Source organism: Ahaetulla prasina, chromosome 18 (assembly GCF_028640845.1).
Source record: "Ahaetulla prasina isolate Xishuangbanna chromosome 18, ASM2864084v1, whole genome shotgun sequence".
NCBI lineage: Eukaryota > Metazoa > Chordata > Lepidosauria > Squamata > Colubridae > Ahaetulla > Ahaetulla prasina.
In genome coordinates this window covers 3,282,900-3,300,000 of record NC_080556.1, presented here as the reverse complement: position 1 = coordinate 3,300,000, position 17,101 = coordinate 3,282,900, and the positions used below count along the sequence as shown (strand labels likewise).

At 45.5% G+C, this 17,101-nt stretch overlaps 1 protein-coding gene across 4 annotated transcripts in view; it reads left to right on the top strand.

Moving 5' to 3' along the window:
• The window catches only part of PLCH2 (phospholipase C eta 2), a 221,822-nt gene that overhangs the window by 161,813 nt on the left and 42,908 nt on the right, over nucleotides 1-17,101 (top strand). For all 4 annotated transcript variants that reach the window (XM_058161025.1, XM_058161024.1, XM_058161026.1 and 1 more), the window contains exons 9-12: nucleotides 8,456-8,659; nucleotides 10,495-10,615; nucleotides 12,231-12,402; nucleotides 13,872-13,979. In XM_058161025.1, coding sequence (XP_058017008.1) covers nucleotides 8,456-8,659; nucleotides 10,495-10,615; nucleotides 12,231-12,402; nucleotides 13,872-13,979 — 605 coding nt within the window. The remainder of the gene's footprint in view (nucleotides 1-8,455; nucleotides 8,660-10,494; nucleotides 10,616-12,230; nucleotides 12,403-13,871; nucleotides 13,980-17,101) is intronic.

Here is a 17,101-nt window from a genome sequence, read left to right as displayed (position 1 = left end):
CCCCCATGCATGCCCTCCACCCCATGCATGTGCGTACGTCCCCCACGAATGCATCCCCATGCATGTGCCCCACACCCCCACGCCCCATTTTGGCTTTTAGGTTGGTGCAGGAGCCTTTCCAGGCCCAAAGCGGGGTGTGCGCACACGTGTGAACCCCCAAAATATAATGCAAGCACCCCACACACACACATGCGCCCTGCTCCCCACTGGATGGATGGAAATTACCAGCTGCCTGCAAGGAATATAAATCTTTCCATTCTCCACTATATCCTGTCAGAGCTGAAGAAGCTTCTTGGATGAGAAATGAAACGTCTTCAAAAAATAATAATACCAGAAAGTCCTGTTAGCTGCTGAAAAAAACCGCTTTGGGACATTTGTGTTCCTAGTTAAACTCTTGGAGACCCGAGCTCCAACGTTTTTCTCAAACGGAATATTGTGCCTTATCCTCATTTGTGAAAAAATGGGCTGTTTCTCTCCCTCATCCCTTTAATTTTTTCCTGGGGTTGCTTTTCCAAAAACTGTTTTTTTGTTGTTGCTGCATCCAAATTGTCCCAATGTAATGGATTTACGGTAGTTTGATTTTAATTGAAACATCAATTAAACGTCACCGGTTTGGTACGTCCCCAGCGTTTGTAAATGTTTTGAACCCAGACAGACTCCAGATGCAGAAAACGACAGCCACAACTGCAGCAACAAAATGAACAAAATGAGTAGAACCTAGCAACAGATTCAGATCGTCATGCCTTCACCCTCCAAGGCAGGAAATAATTACAATTATAGTTTAAAAAACTGGCCAAAGGAAGCCTTAAAGTAACAAAAGGCTTTAGACAGCAACCATAGTTTTGAAACACCCAATCAGGAAGAGTGTCTTCTAAAACAAGAATTCAGTCATTCTCTCTGACAAGCAGAAATAATTGTTTTTTGAAAGAGAAGAAAGAGAGAGACAGAGAGGGAGGAAGGGAAGAAGAGTGGGAGAGAAAGACAGGGAAGGAGAGAGAGAGAAACAGATAGAATTTTTTATAGAATTCTTTTTTGGCCAAGTGTGATTTGGGCACACAAGGAATTTGTCTTTGGTGCATCTGCTCTCAGTGTACATAAAAAGAGAAGATACATCCCTCAAGTCTCATAAGGCACAACGCTTAATGATAGTCATAGGGTACAAGTAAGCAATCGAATCGTATTAGGAAACAGTCAATATAAATCGCAAGGATACAAGTTACAGACAGGGCAGGAGGGAGAAAGAAAGAGAGAGAGAGATAGAGGGAGGGAGGGAGAGAAAGAGACAGAGAAGGAGAGAGGGAGAGAAAGAGGGGGAGAGAGAAAGAGAGACAGGAAGGGAGGGAGAGAAGGACAGAGAGGGAAGAAGAGGAAGAAGAGAAGGAGAGAGAGAAAGAGAGAGTCAGGGAGGGAGGGAAGGAGAAAGAAAGAGATAGAAAGAAGAGAGGGGAGAGAAAGAGGGGAGAGAGAAAGAGACAGGAAGGGAGGAGAGAAGGACAGAGAAGGAAGAAGGGGAAGAAGAGAAGGAGGAAGAGAAAGAGAGAGTCAGGGAGGGAGGGAAGGAGAGAGAAAGAGACAGGGAAGAGGAGAGGGAGAGAAAGAGGGGGAGAGAGAAAGAGAGACAGGAAGGGAGGGAGAGAAGGACAGAGAAGGAAGAAGGGGAAGAAGAGAAGGAGGAAGAGAGAGAAAGAGAGAGTCAGGGAGGGAGGGAAGGAGAGAGAAAGAGACAGGGAAGAAGAGAGGGGGAGAGAGAGAGACAGGAAGGGCGGGAGAGAAGGACAGAGGGAAGAAGAGGAAGAAGAGAAGGAGAGAGAGAGAGAAAGAGAAAGTCAGGGAGGGAGGGAAGGAGAGAGAAAGAGACAGGGAAGAAGAGAGGGAGAGAAAGAGGGGGAGAGAGAGAGACAGGGAGGGAGGGAGAGAAGGACAGAGAAGAAAGAAGGGGAAGAAGAGAAGGAAGAAGAGAGAGAAAGAGAGAGTCAGGGAGGGAAGGAGAGAGAAAGAGACAGAGGGGTGAAGGAGGGAAAGAGACATAGAGAGAGGGAGAGACAGAAGGAGGGAGACAGAGAGAGAGAAGAGAAAAAGAAAGAAAGAAAGGAAAGAAAGAGCTATTGGACCTTCCCGAGGAGGACCCAGGCTAGGCAGATGCCGGGGTTTTAATATCCCCGCCCCCCCCAAAGGTAATCCTCACCTGTTCTAGCGCCCTCTCCTTCAGCAGTCCTCGGAGAAATGACAGGGTCTCCTTGTCAGGTGCCCCCATTAGCGTTAATTGTTTTGCTGCCCTCGGCCCCTGCAGGAAACGGGGGCGGGAATCAATTTTCCAGGACACCTCACTCCCCCCCCCCACTTCACTCCAGGGCATCTGCTAAACGCGCTCATGTTTCCCACTGCACCTGCTGGCAATCCATCTGCAGTCACTGCAACCAGCTTTTTAATTTACTTTACGAGGACCAAAGTCTGTGTGTGTGTGTGTGTGTGTGTGTGTGTGTGTGTGTGTGTGTGTGTGTGTGTGTGTGTGTAGCCACCTGCGTCCTCCAACATCTGACATTCAGTTTTAGTCTTGCGGCGACGACAACTCTCTCGTTCATTTTAGTCATTTGTTTCTTGAATTTATATTGCCGCCTGCTCTCCCGGGGCGACTCAAGGCGGTTTACAGAATATAAAAACCTCGTTTAAAACAAGACAACTAATAAAAAAAAAAGAATCCGATAAATTAGTATAATATAATCAAATCACATACTACACACACCTGCCCTGGCGACAGCAGATTGCACGAGCCATTTAATGGGCTCCAACCTGCTCTAGGATCCCCATGCCCGCTGGCAGAACCGAATCTTCCTAAATCTCAACTCTTGAGATGTTTAGCTTTATAAAGGGGAAGGTTCCCCTCGCACATCTGTGCTAGTCGTTCCTGACTCTAGGGGGCAGTGCTCATCTCCGTTTCCAAGCCGAAGAGCCAGCGCTGTCCGAAGACGGCTCCGTGGTCATGTGGCCGGCAGGACTCAATGCCAAAGGCGCACGGAACGCTCTTCCCTTCCCACCAAAGGTGGTCCCTATTTTTTCTACTTGCATTTTTTACGTGCTTTCAAAACTGCTAGGTTGGCAGAAGCTGGGACAAGTAACGGGAGCTCACCCCGTTACACGGCAGCACTAGGGATTCGAACCGCCGAGCTGCCGACCTTTCGATCGACAAGTCTCAACGTCCTAGCCCCTGAGCCACCACATTCCTTTCATATTTTTCTACTTGCATTTTTTTTTTATGCGCTTTCGAAATGCTAGGTTGGCAGAAGCTGGGAAGAGTCACGGGAGCTCACCCTGTTAACGTGGCACTAGGGATTCGAACTGCTGAACTGCCGACCTTTCGATCGGCAAGCTCAGTGTCTTAGCCACTGAGCCATGACGTCCCCTTAGCTTTATAAACTCCCCCCTTAAACAGCACTTTCTCACACACACACACACAAACACAAAGACTTGGGGGGGGGCGCGGGAACGGACCGAAAAGGATTCCTAAGATTGATGGGCAGCTGGTTGTAATAACCAAGCCACTTTTCTGGCGCGTCCTTTTTCTGCGGCGACACCCGCTTTGCGATTTCAGCGTCTCTTTTTCTCCTCGCGTCTTGCCCTGTTTCCCCGAAAATAAGACCCAGCCGGAAAATAAGTCCTAGTGTGATTTTTCAAAACGCTCGTAATATAAGCCCTACACCCCAAAATAAGCCCCAGTTAAGATTGTCAGCCAGGATGGATGCATTCAGTACCGTATTTCCCCCTCAAAATAAGACCTAACCAGAAAATAAGCCCTAATGCGTCTTTTGGAGCAAAGATTAATATAAGACCCGGTCTTATTTTCGGGGGAAACACGGTACATGCACACACACAACTCAAGCAGACCCTCCCTCCCCCTCCTTGCCCGAAGCTTGTCGGTTTGCGGAGTGGCCGCCTTCATAAAAGTATTGATTCTCTGTGACCAGATGGCGTTAAAAGTCATTGAAAAATGAGTTTGCCTCGGTTTATTCCGATAAGGAATTGGGGAAGGAGAACGGAAGATAAATGGAGATGGATGGAGAGCCCGTTGGGGGAAATATATATATACATAAAATCCTTTGTATCAGAAAAGAGAGAGAGAGAGAGAGAGAGAGATTCATGGATATTAATTCCTCTCTTCTCCAAATTAGCTTTCTTATTTCTTGTCACCTCTCTGCTTTAATCACCTTCGTCTACCCCAGGGGTCTGCAAACTTGGCTCTTTTAAGACTTGTGGACTTCAACTCCCAGAGTTCCTCAACCAGCAAAGCTCTGGGAGTTGAAGTCCACAAGTCTTAAAAGAGCCAAGTTTGCAGATCCCTGGGCTAGACTAAAGTGCTGCAACTCATGTTTCCTAGGGCGGCCCTTGAACTAAGTTTAAGAATGGCAGATCATTGATGTTAATTGGATAGACTACCTCATCCTGGTCTTGAAGAAACAAATCTCAACTCCTAGTTGACTGCATGTATTTTTGGGGGAATCACATTTTTGGGGAAGATGTACATATAAGGAGTCACAGCCCTGGGTGCTCTTCCCATCGATGGGACCACGTGGGCCTTAATTTTTCCACATCGTTTCTAATTCCTCCTTCAGGGCTTGGTCTTTCTCCAGCTTCCCATCCTCTTCCTTCCTGTTCTTGCTGTCTCTTGGCCACTCCATCATCACAACTGTCTTCCGATTTTTGTCTCCTGCCGTGACGTCTGGTTGATTGGCCGGTGGCTGTTTGGATAAGAAGCTACGGGTGGAAACTAATCAAGGAGAGAAGCAACTTAGAACTAAGGAGAAATTTCCTGTGAGGACAATTAATCCGTGGAACAACTTGCCTCCGGAAGTTGTGTATGCTCCAACACTGGAAGTTTTTAAGAAGAGACAACCATTGGTTGTCCAATGGTTCAGACAACCATTTGTCTGAAGTGGCGTAGGGTTTCCTGCCTTAGCAGGGGGTTAGATTAGAAGACCTCCAAGGTCCCTTCCAACTCTGTTATTCTGTTATTCAGAAATTGTGGGAGCTTCATCGCTGGAGGCTTTCAAGAAGAGACTGGACTGCCACTGACATGGTGTAGGGTCTCCTGCTTGGGCGGGGGGGTTGGACTAGATGACCTATGAGGTCCCTTCTGTTATTCTGTTGTTGTTGTTGTTGTTATCATCATCTATCGTCTGCTTAGAACACGGTCTTTTCAGCAGTTCCAAGAAAGCTCCGCACATATTAAATATGTAGCATGCTTCCAAACCCCAGTTGCTAGGTAGTCTATAGCAACAAAAATTGACGGAGCTGTCGCCACCACCCAAGAGTGCAGAACAGAATCCAACTGGAGGAGAAAACACACACACATACACACACACACACACCAAGCTGTAGTTGGGAAGGATTAGTGTCAGAACCAACAGGAGCCAGTGGAAAATCAGCTCACCCGGTCGGAGAAGATAAAATAAAGAAAGAAAGGAAACCAATATCACATCATTAGGACCCGATGGAGAAGCGTGTTTAAAATTTCACCCTGGGCTTTGGGGGTCTGTCTGGGAGGGAAAGCATTGAAAAGGACTCGCTCCAATTTTGTGGCCCACCCGCTTCCCCAAAATGGGCCCAAAATGGGCCCGCTTGAGAAAAGTTCTTTAAGACTTTCAACCCAAAAACACTCCATTCCCTTAGTAGAAATCTTGTGCATATATATATATATATATATGTAGGTCTTTGGTTGTTCGAGTTTTCTCCCGTGTAAAATTGGAAGTGTCTTGGCGACGTTTCGACGAAGTCTCATTCGTCATCTTCAGGCTTCAGCTTCGTGCTTCTGGGAGCAATGTGTGATCGCAGCTGTTTCTTCCTTTTAACTGCTAGTGGGGGTTTGAACTGATTGGGTGGGAGCTTGGCTGTGCTCTGATTGGATGGGGGTTTTTTTGTGCTCTGATTGGCTGGGGGTGTGTCCTGTTTGGGTGGGGGCTTGGTTGTGCTCAGTTTAGTCTGTGTTGCAGGGGGATTTGAGCTGGTGAGCTGCATAGCTGTTGTTTGGCTTTGTGGTCGTGCTACATGTTCATAGTGGGTGTCAGTCTGCTGCATGTATGGATTGGAGGGGTTTGAAATGGCTAATGTTGCAGCTGCGGTCTGGTCCTTGGTCGTGCTTCATAACCCCCGTGAAAACCTCAGAAAACAAATATATCAGCCTTTGTCTCCTGCCTCATCGGTTCTCCGTGGGACCCGCCTGGTTCAAATACCAATGGAAGACGGGAGGGAGTTTAGGTGCATTTACTGCAGAGGTGGGTTTCACATTCTTTCGCCACTCGCCGGAAATGTGAGCGCACGTGTGCCGTCCGCACATGTGTGCAAAGTCAAACAACAGGGGAATTAGCTCGCGCGCACCGTCCACACATGTGTGTGATGTCAAACAACACGGGAATTTGTTCGCGTGTGCCGTCCATACATGCATGCGGTGTCAACACCACAGTGATATGGGACGGGATTGTGCCCGGGGGGCGGTGTGTGGCATGGCCACCCGGAAGTTGCTACTACCGATTCGCCCGAACTGGCTGAATGCCGCCTTTGATTTACTGGCCTGGATGATACAGTGCAGGTAGTCCTCGCGTTACGACCAGAATGAAGCCCAGAATTGTACGTGAGGCATTGGCCAAGTGAGTTTCGCTCCGTTTGGAGCGACCTCGCTCGGCAGACCTGGCCAAGGAGAGATTCAACCTAGAAATAAGGAGAAATTTCCTGACCGTGAGAACTGATGGAACAGAAGTTGCCTTTGGAAGTTGTGGGAGCGTCATCCCTGGAGGCTTTCAAGAAGAAACTGGATTGCCATTTGTCAGAAACAGTGTAGGATCTCCGGCTTGGGATGGGGGGTTGGACTAGATGACCTACAAGGTCCCTTCCGACTCTGTTAATCTGTTATTTGTGAAGTGAATGACCGCAGTGGTTCATCTGGCCTCACGGCTGTTCAGTGAATCTCGTTTCCCAATGACTTGGCTTGTCAGAAAGTCGCAAAAGGATTCCAGGACCCTGCATCCAACTGTTTCATGCTTAACGACCGTTGAAGCTTTGAATGCTTGACAACCGACTCACAGTTACGACGGTCACCGTGTCTCGGGGGGGGTGTCCCCATGTGATCCCCTTTTTGTGATTTTCTGATGAGCAAAAATCCACGGGAAAGCCAGTGCTACTTCACAAGCGGGTGACTAACTTATTCAGTCATTCACTTAACAACCGTGGCGAGAAAGGTCGCAAAACGACAAAAATCTTGAGCTGCGTTGTGGACTGCTTCTACCTCATCCAGCGATGACAGTGATGGGTTTTCTGCATTTCTATGGATTTTTCTCAATGCCGATGTACTCGGGCGACGTTAATTAAGCTCGCATGTAATTACTTGAGCTTATTTAAGCCATTGTCTTGATAATTATCCCTCTTTCTTCGAGAAGTTAAGCATTTGGGGCGGGGGTGTCTCATAATTAATTCTTCCTCCCCCTCCTCTGTCAGTCATTCCGACAGGGAGATTAAAGCAATGACTAAATGCAGTTTCAGAACTAGAGGATTCATCGGGTTTTTTTGGTTCTCCCTCCTTCATCTTCCAGAGATGCTTGAAATCCCACAAATATCTGCTGGGATTCTTTCTTTTTTTTTTAAATCCCATGTTTCCCCCCAAAATAAGACCCAGCCGTAAAGTAAGCCCTAGCGTAATTTTTTTTCCTGGATGCTCGTAATATAAGCCCTACCCCAAAAATAAGCCCCAGTTAAGATCATCAGCTAGATGGATGCATTTAGTACTGTATTTCCCTAAAAATAAGACCTAACCTGAAAATAAGCCCAAATGCATCCTTTGGAGCAAAAAATAATATACTACCTGGTCTTATTTTCAGGGAAACACAGGTAGGTTTTGTGGATTTTCTCTTGATTACATTTCTCAGTGCTTGATAAACATCTTGTGGTCCGGGTATTTAAATTGCTTAACAATACAAATTCCCTTCTTGCTCTCCACCTCTTTTTTTCCCCAACCCTTGGTGAAATAAGTTCCATGTTTGGTAATAGTCTGTGTCTCCTTTGCTTTTCAGGGCGCGTCTGCCCATTTCTGCACAATCTAATGTCTTCTTAACGATTTCTCCATCTTGCGGCGTTCGGTCATTTTTTTCCAATATTGTGCGAAAATAATCCTTTCTGCTGTAAAGACATGTAATATTAAATACATACTTTTCTTGTCAATTTTTTTCTGATATCATCCCTAATAAAAACAATTCGGGTTTAAAACCTACATGTTTCCCTGTTACCGTTTCTATCCATCTATGTATTTTTTTTTCTTTAGCGCAAGTCCACCACATATGATAGAAAGTGCCCGTTTTTTGATTACGTGTCTCTGGGAATTCTTAGCCATGCTGACATGGGGGTAAGGAGGGTCCCCCGCCCCAAGTTCACCCTGGAATAAAGACCCTCCTCCTGGTTTTTCTTCTCCATACAGGGTTCACCACGTACATGCGCAGCCCCGCCGGGGACATTTTCAACCCCAAACATTACCACGTCAACCAAGACATGACTCGCCCTCTGAGCCACTATTTCATCACCTCGTCCCATAACACCTACCTCATGGGGGACCAGCTGATGTCCCAGTCCAGAGTCGACATGTACGCTTGGGTGCTGCAATCCGGATGCCGATGTGTGGAAGGTGAGATTTCAGGAGGGACCCGCCTTCCGATTGCCCCGTTTAGAAACCCAGCTGTGCGGTGGCAAGATGGCCACAATTCCCTATTATCACCCATTTCAGACAGACAAAAGTTGTGGTGCTCTCTCTCTTTCTCTCCCTCTCTCTCTTTCTCCTCTATCTCTGTCTCTCTCTCTTTCCCTCCCTCTCTTCCTCTCTCTTTCCCTCTCTTTCTCTCTCCTCTCTCTCTCTTTCCCTCCCTCCCTGCCCCTCTTTCTCTCCCTCCCTCCCTCTCTCTTTTTATTTTCCTCTCTCTGTCTCTCATTCTCCCCTCCCTCTCCTCTCTCTGTCTCTTTCCATCCCTCCTCCCTCTCCTCTCTCTCTTTTTCCCTTCCTCCCTGCCTCTCTTTCTCTTCCTCCCTTTCTACCTCCCTCCCTGTCTCTCTTCTCTCTCCTCTCTCTTCCCTCCTCCCTGCCCCTCTTTCTCTCCCTCCTCTCTCTCTTTTATTTTCCTCTCTCTGTCTCTCATTCTCCCCTCCCTCTCCTCTCTCTGTCTCTTTCCATCCCTCCCTCCCTCTCCTCTCTCTCTGTCTTTTTCCCTTCCTGCCTGCCTCTCTTTCTCTTCCTCCCTTTCTACCTCCCTCCCTGTCTCTCTTTCTCTCTCCCCTCTCTCTTTCCCTCCTCCCTGTCTCATTCCTCCCTCTCTTTCTTTCTCTCTCTGTCTCTCATTCTCCCTCCTCTCCTCTCTCTCTCTTTCCCTCCTCCTGTCCCTCTCTCCTCTCTCTCTGTCTTTTTCCCTTCCTCCCTGCCTCTCTTTTTCTCCCTCCCTTTCTCCCTCCCTCCCTCCCTGTCTCTCTCTCTCTCTCTCTTTTCCTCTCTTTCTCCTCTCTCTCTGTCACTTTCCCTCCCTTCCTGTCTCTCTCTCTTCCTCTCTCTCTCTCCCTCCCTCCCTGTCTTTCTCTGGGTCTCTCCTTCTCTTTCTCCCTCCCTGTCTCTCTCTGTTTCTCCCTCCCTGTCTTTCTCTATGTGTGCATTTCTTTCTCCTGCTCTCTTTCTCCCTCCCTCCCTGTCTCTCTTCCTTCCCTCCCTCCCTCTCTCTCTCTTCCCCTCTCCTCTCATTTTTCCAGATCTCTTGTGAAGAAACTTGCACAGTTGGGGAGGCTGTAAGAAAGAACACACGGGACAAAATTCCCTGGGGAACCTTGGGCAAATTTAGGGCTTTGTGTCCTGGCAGGGGTCTCTCTACCTAAAGCAAAGCAGCCAGAGCGATAAAACCAGTGGCTGCAAGCATAGTTGGGTCTTTGGGAGGATGAGCTAGGATCACTATTGAAATTATGGAGTTGGGAGGGACTTTTGAAGGCATCTTGTTCACCCTTCACTCAGTTCTGACTCTTTCCCTTCCTTCCCCAGTTTGGGTTAAACAAACAGCTTTTATTTTCCAACCCGTTCTTTTCAAACCGTCCTCGGTCCATGCTAACCATATTCTCCAATTAGTCCTCCGCAGGGGTGAAATCTACTTACCTTCCCTACCGGTTCGGAAGTGCACGCGACACGCATGTCACGTGCGATTTTGGACCCTCTGCATATGCGCAAAGCCTTCTGCGCATGCACAGAGGGTAAAAAACAGGTTGCTTCCTGGTAAAAACCAGGACGTAACGGCGGGTGGGCAGAGCCTTACGCTGCCGCCACTACATCACCACCGCTACCTGTTCGCCCGAACCGATGCGAACCGGTAGCATTTCACGTTGAAAGCCGGCATCTCAAACCCCCTGCGTGATTTGGGGTTCCAGACAGCAAAACACGTACCAAAACACACGACGCAGGTCTAACATCCCAGCGTCTTATTTTCCCTTTTCCAGTTGACTGCTGGGACGGTCCAGACGGCGAACCTATTGTCCACCACGGCTACACCCTGACCTCCAAGATCCTTTTCAAAGATGTGATCGAGACCATCAACAAATACGCCTTCATCAAAAGCGAGTACGTGCTTTTCCACCTTGAGGACTAGATGCTTAAATGACGTTCGTTCCTTTATTTTTGCCATCGGCGTCTTTATTTCAAGTTCAGACCTGGGGGGATGGAGTTGGAAATAGAGGTGCTTTTTCAAGAGGCAACTGGACTTTCCATGAAGATGTTTCGCTTCTCATCCGAGAAGCTTCTTCCGCTCGGTCTTGTTTTTCGTTGAAGATGTTTCGCTCCTCATCCAAGAAGCTTCTTCAGTTCTGAAGAAGCTTCTCGCATGAGAAGCGAAAGGTCTTTGGAGACAAACCAGGAAGTCCAGTTGCCTCTTGAGAAAATTACCTTTGGGACAACCACGACATGGATTACGGAGACTCTCCATAGACCTCTCTTCGGATGTTGTGTCGAACTGTCCTAGTTCCTTCAGAAGGATCCAGTGGTCAAAAAAGGACCAAATCCAATCGGAAGAGTCTTAATTTAATTTTAACATTTTTGTAGAAAAAAATAAATGTTTTTATTGTACATTTTTTTCTTTATAATACATCACATTTCCAGTTTTGCAACAACAGTGTACTGGCTGTATCCAGTCCTGCAGAGTGTTGTACGCTATAGTTATAAGGATTATTTTCATAATTGTACCGTAACATTCTATATATTTCTCTCTCTCCTTTTCCATCTCTCCTTCCTTCTCCTTCCTTTTTCTCTTCTTCTCTCTCCTCTTCTCCACTTCCCACTCCTTCCCTCTCTCCTACTCTTCTCCTCCATTTCCTTCTCTCCTTTCCTTCCCTCTTCTTCCGTCTCCTTCCTTCTCCTCTTCCTTCAGCTTTTCTCCTCTGCCCCACTCCACTTCCCTCTCTCCCTTCATCTCTCCACTTCCCTTTCCTTTCATCTTTTTCCTTTCCTTATTATATATAAATTTCCATTTCCCTACAAGGTACAATGTATTTTCCAGGTGCCATCTCTTTCCAGTATAACTATATTTATTTTCTTGCTAATTTTAACATTTTTATTTTATTTTATTTTATTATTTTATTTTATTTTATTTTATTTTATTATTTTATTTTATTTTATTTAGAAAAAAATTATTGGTTTTAAATACAAACAAAAACAGTGGACATTACTCTACGTCTCTGGTTTCTAACATTTGTGTCAAGTTCAAGTTACTATATCATATATTCCTCAGTCGAAATACAAATTCACGTGTCTCCTAATTCCTCATATATCAAGTATATACTATATTACTACTACCTACCCCTACAACTATATACATATTTAATAAACCTATTACACCCGCACAAGTACAATATACGTTGATACATTTCCAGACATTCATTATCTCTTGTTTTTGGCATTCTTCCTCCCATCAAGCCAGTCGTAGAATTTACTCCAGATAGTACCTTGATTCGCGTTTGTCTTTGAGTTCTAAAGTAAGTCTGTCCATCTCTGCACAGTTGTGAATTTTGCTTATTGCTGCTTCTTCTGAGGGTATTTCTTGTAACATTTTTATCGAGTTATAAAATAAGTTGCAAAATACCAAAAGTAAAGACTCTCGCAGACCGTGTGCAAATATCGTCACCATCGCTAGAATTGGTGTCTTCATGTCTCTGGCGTCCATGTCTTTTCTCACCCCGCTCAGATACCCCGTCATTTTGTCCATCGAAAACCACTGCAGTGTTGCCCAGCAGAAAAAGATGGCCCAGTACCTGGTTGAAATTTTGGGGGACAAACTGGATTTGTCAACGGTCAACGTCAAGGACCCCAACGAGTTGCCTTCGCCGGAGAGCCTCAAGGGGAAAATCTTGGTTAAGGTAATCGAAGATAAAAATTGGGCAGAGACCAGATTTGGTCGGCGTCCCTCTGGCAGCCAGGAGGTTCCTCTGCCTCACTACCATCAGTCTCTGGAGGCTCCGGAGTCCGCTCCTCACTCCCCGATGGCTCCTGGCCTCACCTCAGCCTCATCGCTGACCGACTCCGTTGCCAGCTCCGCAGGCAGCTGGCGGACCACAACACATGTCTCCAATCCCCACCCAACTTGGAGACATCCATCTTTGGGCCCGGTGGAGAAATTTAAGAACAAATTTGCAGTTTTTGCACCATGCAAAGCACCAACCCAAAAGTAATTAGATGAAATCGGCCCTTGCAAATGGATTTTTGGCATTGCGTTAGTGAGATGCGGCCCCCAAGGGCTTCAAACCGATTGGAAGATTCAGTGGCCTTTTGGTGCCATCCATGCTGCCACGTTCTGGGGACTCCGATTTACCAACTGGCAACCCTCGACCAGACATTTAAATTCACTGCTTGTGTCGCTGAATCAGACATGCTCCAGGAGGTTAAAGTAACTAAGCGGGGTTGTAATTAAATTTGAATTCATTTGCCCCTCGGTTCCTTCCAAGCCTACAATTAAAAAAATATATACATTTTTTATTTTAGTTTAAGCCCTCTTTTCCTCCCTCGGTTCTGTGCTTTACGCTGCAAAGAGTTTAATTCCTTTTCACACACACCCAAAAAAAGAGTTTTAGAAAAATCGGTGGCAGCTGCCCAGTTCTCAGTGATTGGATTTTTTGGAGTGGTGCAGATCAAGGCTAGCTTTTTTGCGAGGCTCTTGAAAGCAATCCATTTCCACTCAGCTTTGATCCACATTTTGGATTCGGCTTTCCTATCGGAGAGCCCAGCTTTTTTGCGCCGGCCAATCTATCTTAAATCCCCTCCTGGGATTTTTGTGGCGAGAATTATCGATCGATAAATCTCTCTCTCTCTTGTCGTCCTGTTGGAAGCTGGAAGTTGGTTCTTTGCGAGAAGATGGAGGGAGGTTGAGCTAGAAGGAAAACAGCTTGGTCAAGATTTGAAGCCAGGTTGGTGCAGACTTCAAGATAGGGGTTTTCGTGTTTAGGTAAAGGTTCCCCTCGCACATATGTGCTAGTCGTTCCCGTCTCTAGGGGGTGGTGCTCATCTCCCTTTCAAAGCTGAAGAGCCAGCGCTATCCGAAGACGCCTCCACGGTCATGTGGCCGGCATGACTCAACGCCAAAGGCGCACGGAACGCTGTTCCCTTCCCACCAAAGGTGGCCCCTATTTTTCTACTTGCATTTTTTTTACCTGCTTTCGAACTGCTAAGTGTCGGGAGCTCACCCCGTGACACGGCGCTAGGGATTCGAACCGCTGAACCGCCGACCTTTCTGATCGACAAGCTCAGCGTCTTAGCCGTTGAGCCACCGCATCCCTCTTGGGGGTTTGTTCCTCTCCTAATGACATGGGGTTGTTGTTTTTTTGCATCCTAGGGGAAAAAGCTTCCAGCCAACATAAGTGAAGATGCCGAAGAGGGCGAAGTGTCGGATGAGGACAGCGCCGATGAGATGGACGATGACTGCAAGCTAATGAACGGGGACGTAAGTATGGAAAGGCGGACTGGCTTGGCACATAGAGTTGAGTCTTGTTGGCCAAACCCAACTGCATCAGTGTTGATCAGGGGAAGGAGAAGGATGGAGAAACCCTTTGGGTCAAGATATTGTTAGAAGCATAAGAAAACCCCGACTGTTCTGGTTTCTGCTATTCTGTTCTGTGGCACTGAAAAAAGGGACTTTTAACAATAAAGGTGTTTTTTTAAAAAAAAAAAAAAATTTAAAAATCAGATGCTTGGCAACTGACTCGTATTTATGACGGTCGCAGTGCCCTGGGGTCATGTGATCTGCTTTTAGCGACCTTCTGACTAGCAAAGTCAATGAGGAAGCCAAATAATAACGTTTTGGCAATAAAGTTTTATTCTATTATGTTCTGTTCTGCCCTGTCCTGCCCTGTCCCATCCCATCCTTTTATATATATTCTATTCTGTCCTATCCCATTTTCTATTCTATTCTAATTTTTATATTACTCTATCCTATCCTATCCTATCCTATCCTATCCTATCCTATCTTCTCCTCTATCCTATCCTATCCTATTTTCTATTCTATTCTATTCTATTCTATTCTATTCCTTATTCTTTTCTATTCTATTCTATCTACTCTACTCCCTGTTCTGTTCTGTTCTATTCCCTATTCTATTCTATTCTATTCTATTCTATTCCATTCCATTCCATTCTATCTACTCCCTATTCTATCCTATCCTATCCTATCCTATCCTATCCTATCCTATCCTATCCTATCCTATCCTATCCTATCCTATCCTATCCTATCCTATTTTCGATTCGATTTGATTCAATCCCATCCCATCCCATTATTCTATTCTATTCTATTCTATTCTATTCTATTCTATTCTATTCTATTCTATTCTATTCTATTCTATTCCTTATTCTTTTCTATTCTATCTACTCTACTCCCTGTTCTGTTCTGTTCTATTCCCTATTCTATTCTATTCCATTCCATTCCATTCCATTCCATTCCATCCTATCGTATCCTATCCTATCCTATCCTATCCTATCCTATTTTCGATTCAATTTGATTCAATCCCATCCCATCCCATTATTCTATTCTATTCTATTCTATTCTATTCTATTCTATTCTATTCTATTCTATTCTATTCTATTCTATTCTATTCCTTATTCTTTTCTATTCTATTCTGTCTACTCTACTCCCTGTTCTGTTCTGATCTGTTCTGTTCTATTCCTTATTCTATTCTATTCTATCTACTCCCTATTCTATTCTATTCTATTCTATTCTATTCTATTCTATTCTATTCTATTCTATTCTATTCTATTCTATTCTATTCTCTATTCCATTCCTTTCCATTCCATTTCCAACTGTGTTACTAACTTAACAGCTACAGCGATTCACCTGCCAGTGCAGTGGTACGAAAGGTCGTAAAACGGGGCAAAACTCACTGAACCAATGTCTCACTTAGCAACAGAAATGCTGGGCTCAATTGTGGTCGCAGGTCGAGAGCTACCTGTGTACACGTTCAAGGCACAACGCCGAACCTACCTTCTTTCCCCCTGCAACACTGGCTAATCCCATCCTTCTTTCCTTCCGACTGTCTCTTATCCCGTTGCCCTTAGAAGACAACCGATGATGTGTTGGTCCGCGAGACACCCAAGACAACAGCGTCTTGGCCACAACAGAACTCACTCAGGGGCTTTGCCTCCCACTAAGAAACTCCGTCAAAGAGCAGAACAAGACAAGGTGGAATTCAACCTCTCCAGTCCAAATAAAGACAAGTTCAAATCTGGAGTAGAGCTGTTGAACATGGCTGTTAATAAAAACGCAGGGAGTTTGCAACAAGGAGTGTAACTTGCCCTTATTAGCACCTTAACATGGTTTTGATGTGCTGGGAAATTTGATTTATTCCCCGAGGGGGGATACTTCAAAATGTACAATCCTGAGAAATGTACAAACCCCTTTGATCTTGATGGGCCATTATGTTTTCTTCAAGGAAAAACATTTTAGGGCTACATTTTTTCCTTGACCCACATAGATGGAAGAAATTGTTAATTCAGCGAGCAGCTCTTTCTTATTCCGATCTTCCACTTTTTTTCTTTTTCTCTCTTAATTTTATTTTATGTTTGTTTGTTTCCCGGGCCTTTGTGTCCTTTTCCAAATGGAAAGCAGAATGAAAGTCAACTGTCGCAAGTAGTTTTTATCCCTCTAAAATCAAGGTTTAATCGTGAATTAATATTTCAGTACAGCAGAAGGAGTTTTAAACTTATTACCAAACCATGGCTGCGCTGATAACAATTGGCAGGAAACGAGGGCCTCGAAATATTAAGTCAGATGCATTAGGGACCATCATCTCCTCTTTTTCTTGCTTAAAAAAAAATTTACAATAGCCATTTGAACTATTTTGTCCTGATTCTATTTGGAAGGTTTTATAAGAGGAAATCTGGGCGCTTACATTCATGGTCGATCAGATTTTTGACAGCTTCTCGGGAGTTTTGAACCCAGGTTGGATCTTGGGGCACAGAGCCTTCCAGAATCTTTGTATTCTTATGGAGGAGAACCAGTCAGCTGAATTCAGTTCAACTGAATTAATTTTCACCAGGAAAGATACGGGAGTATAAGAGCTTCTCTGGATTTCCATCTTATTATATTTTGTCTTATTTGCCAAACAGCACCTGACTTGTTTCAGCACCTTGGACAGCTCCCGCCTCCCTTCCAAAGCTGGAACAGCCCCCAAAATCTCATCCCAATGGCTCCCCCTCTGCCCCCCCCCCGGCCCCAAAATCGCTGTTTATCTATCGGGTACACGCTGCTTGCTTCTAGGTGTCAGCTGCAGGTGTCACAAAATGTTAAAAAAAAATATCTAATTGAATCCTTGGCAGTTTCCCTGCTGCGGGTATTTTGTGGGTACCTCCAGCTGAGTTTGACCAGCGGATCGACCGTGGGAGAGAAATTTCCTTCTCCCCTTTGGTCTAATATCCTAAAGCTAAAAAAGTACGTCTTAATTCCCATGTTTTGTAGTCTGTCTTCCTTCCTTCCTTCCTTCCTTTCTTCCTTCCTTCCTTTCCTTCCTTCCTTTCCTTCCTTCCTTCCTTTCCTTCCTTCCTTTCCTTCCTTTCCTTCCTTGTTTCCTTCCTTCCTTC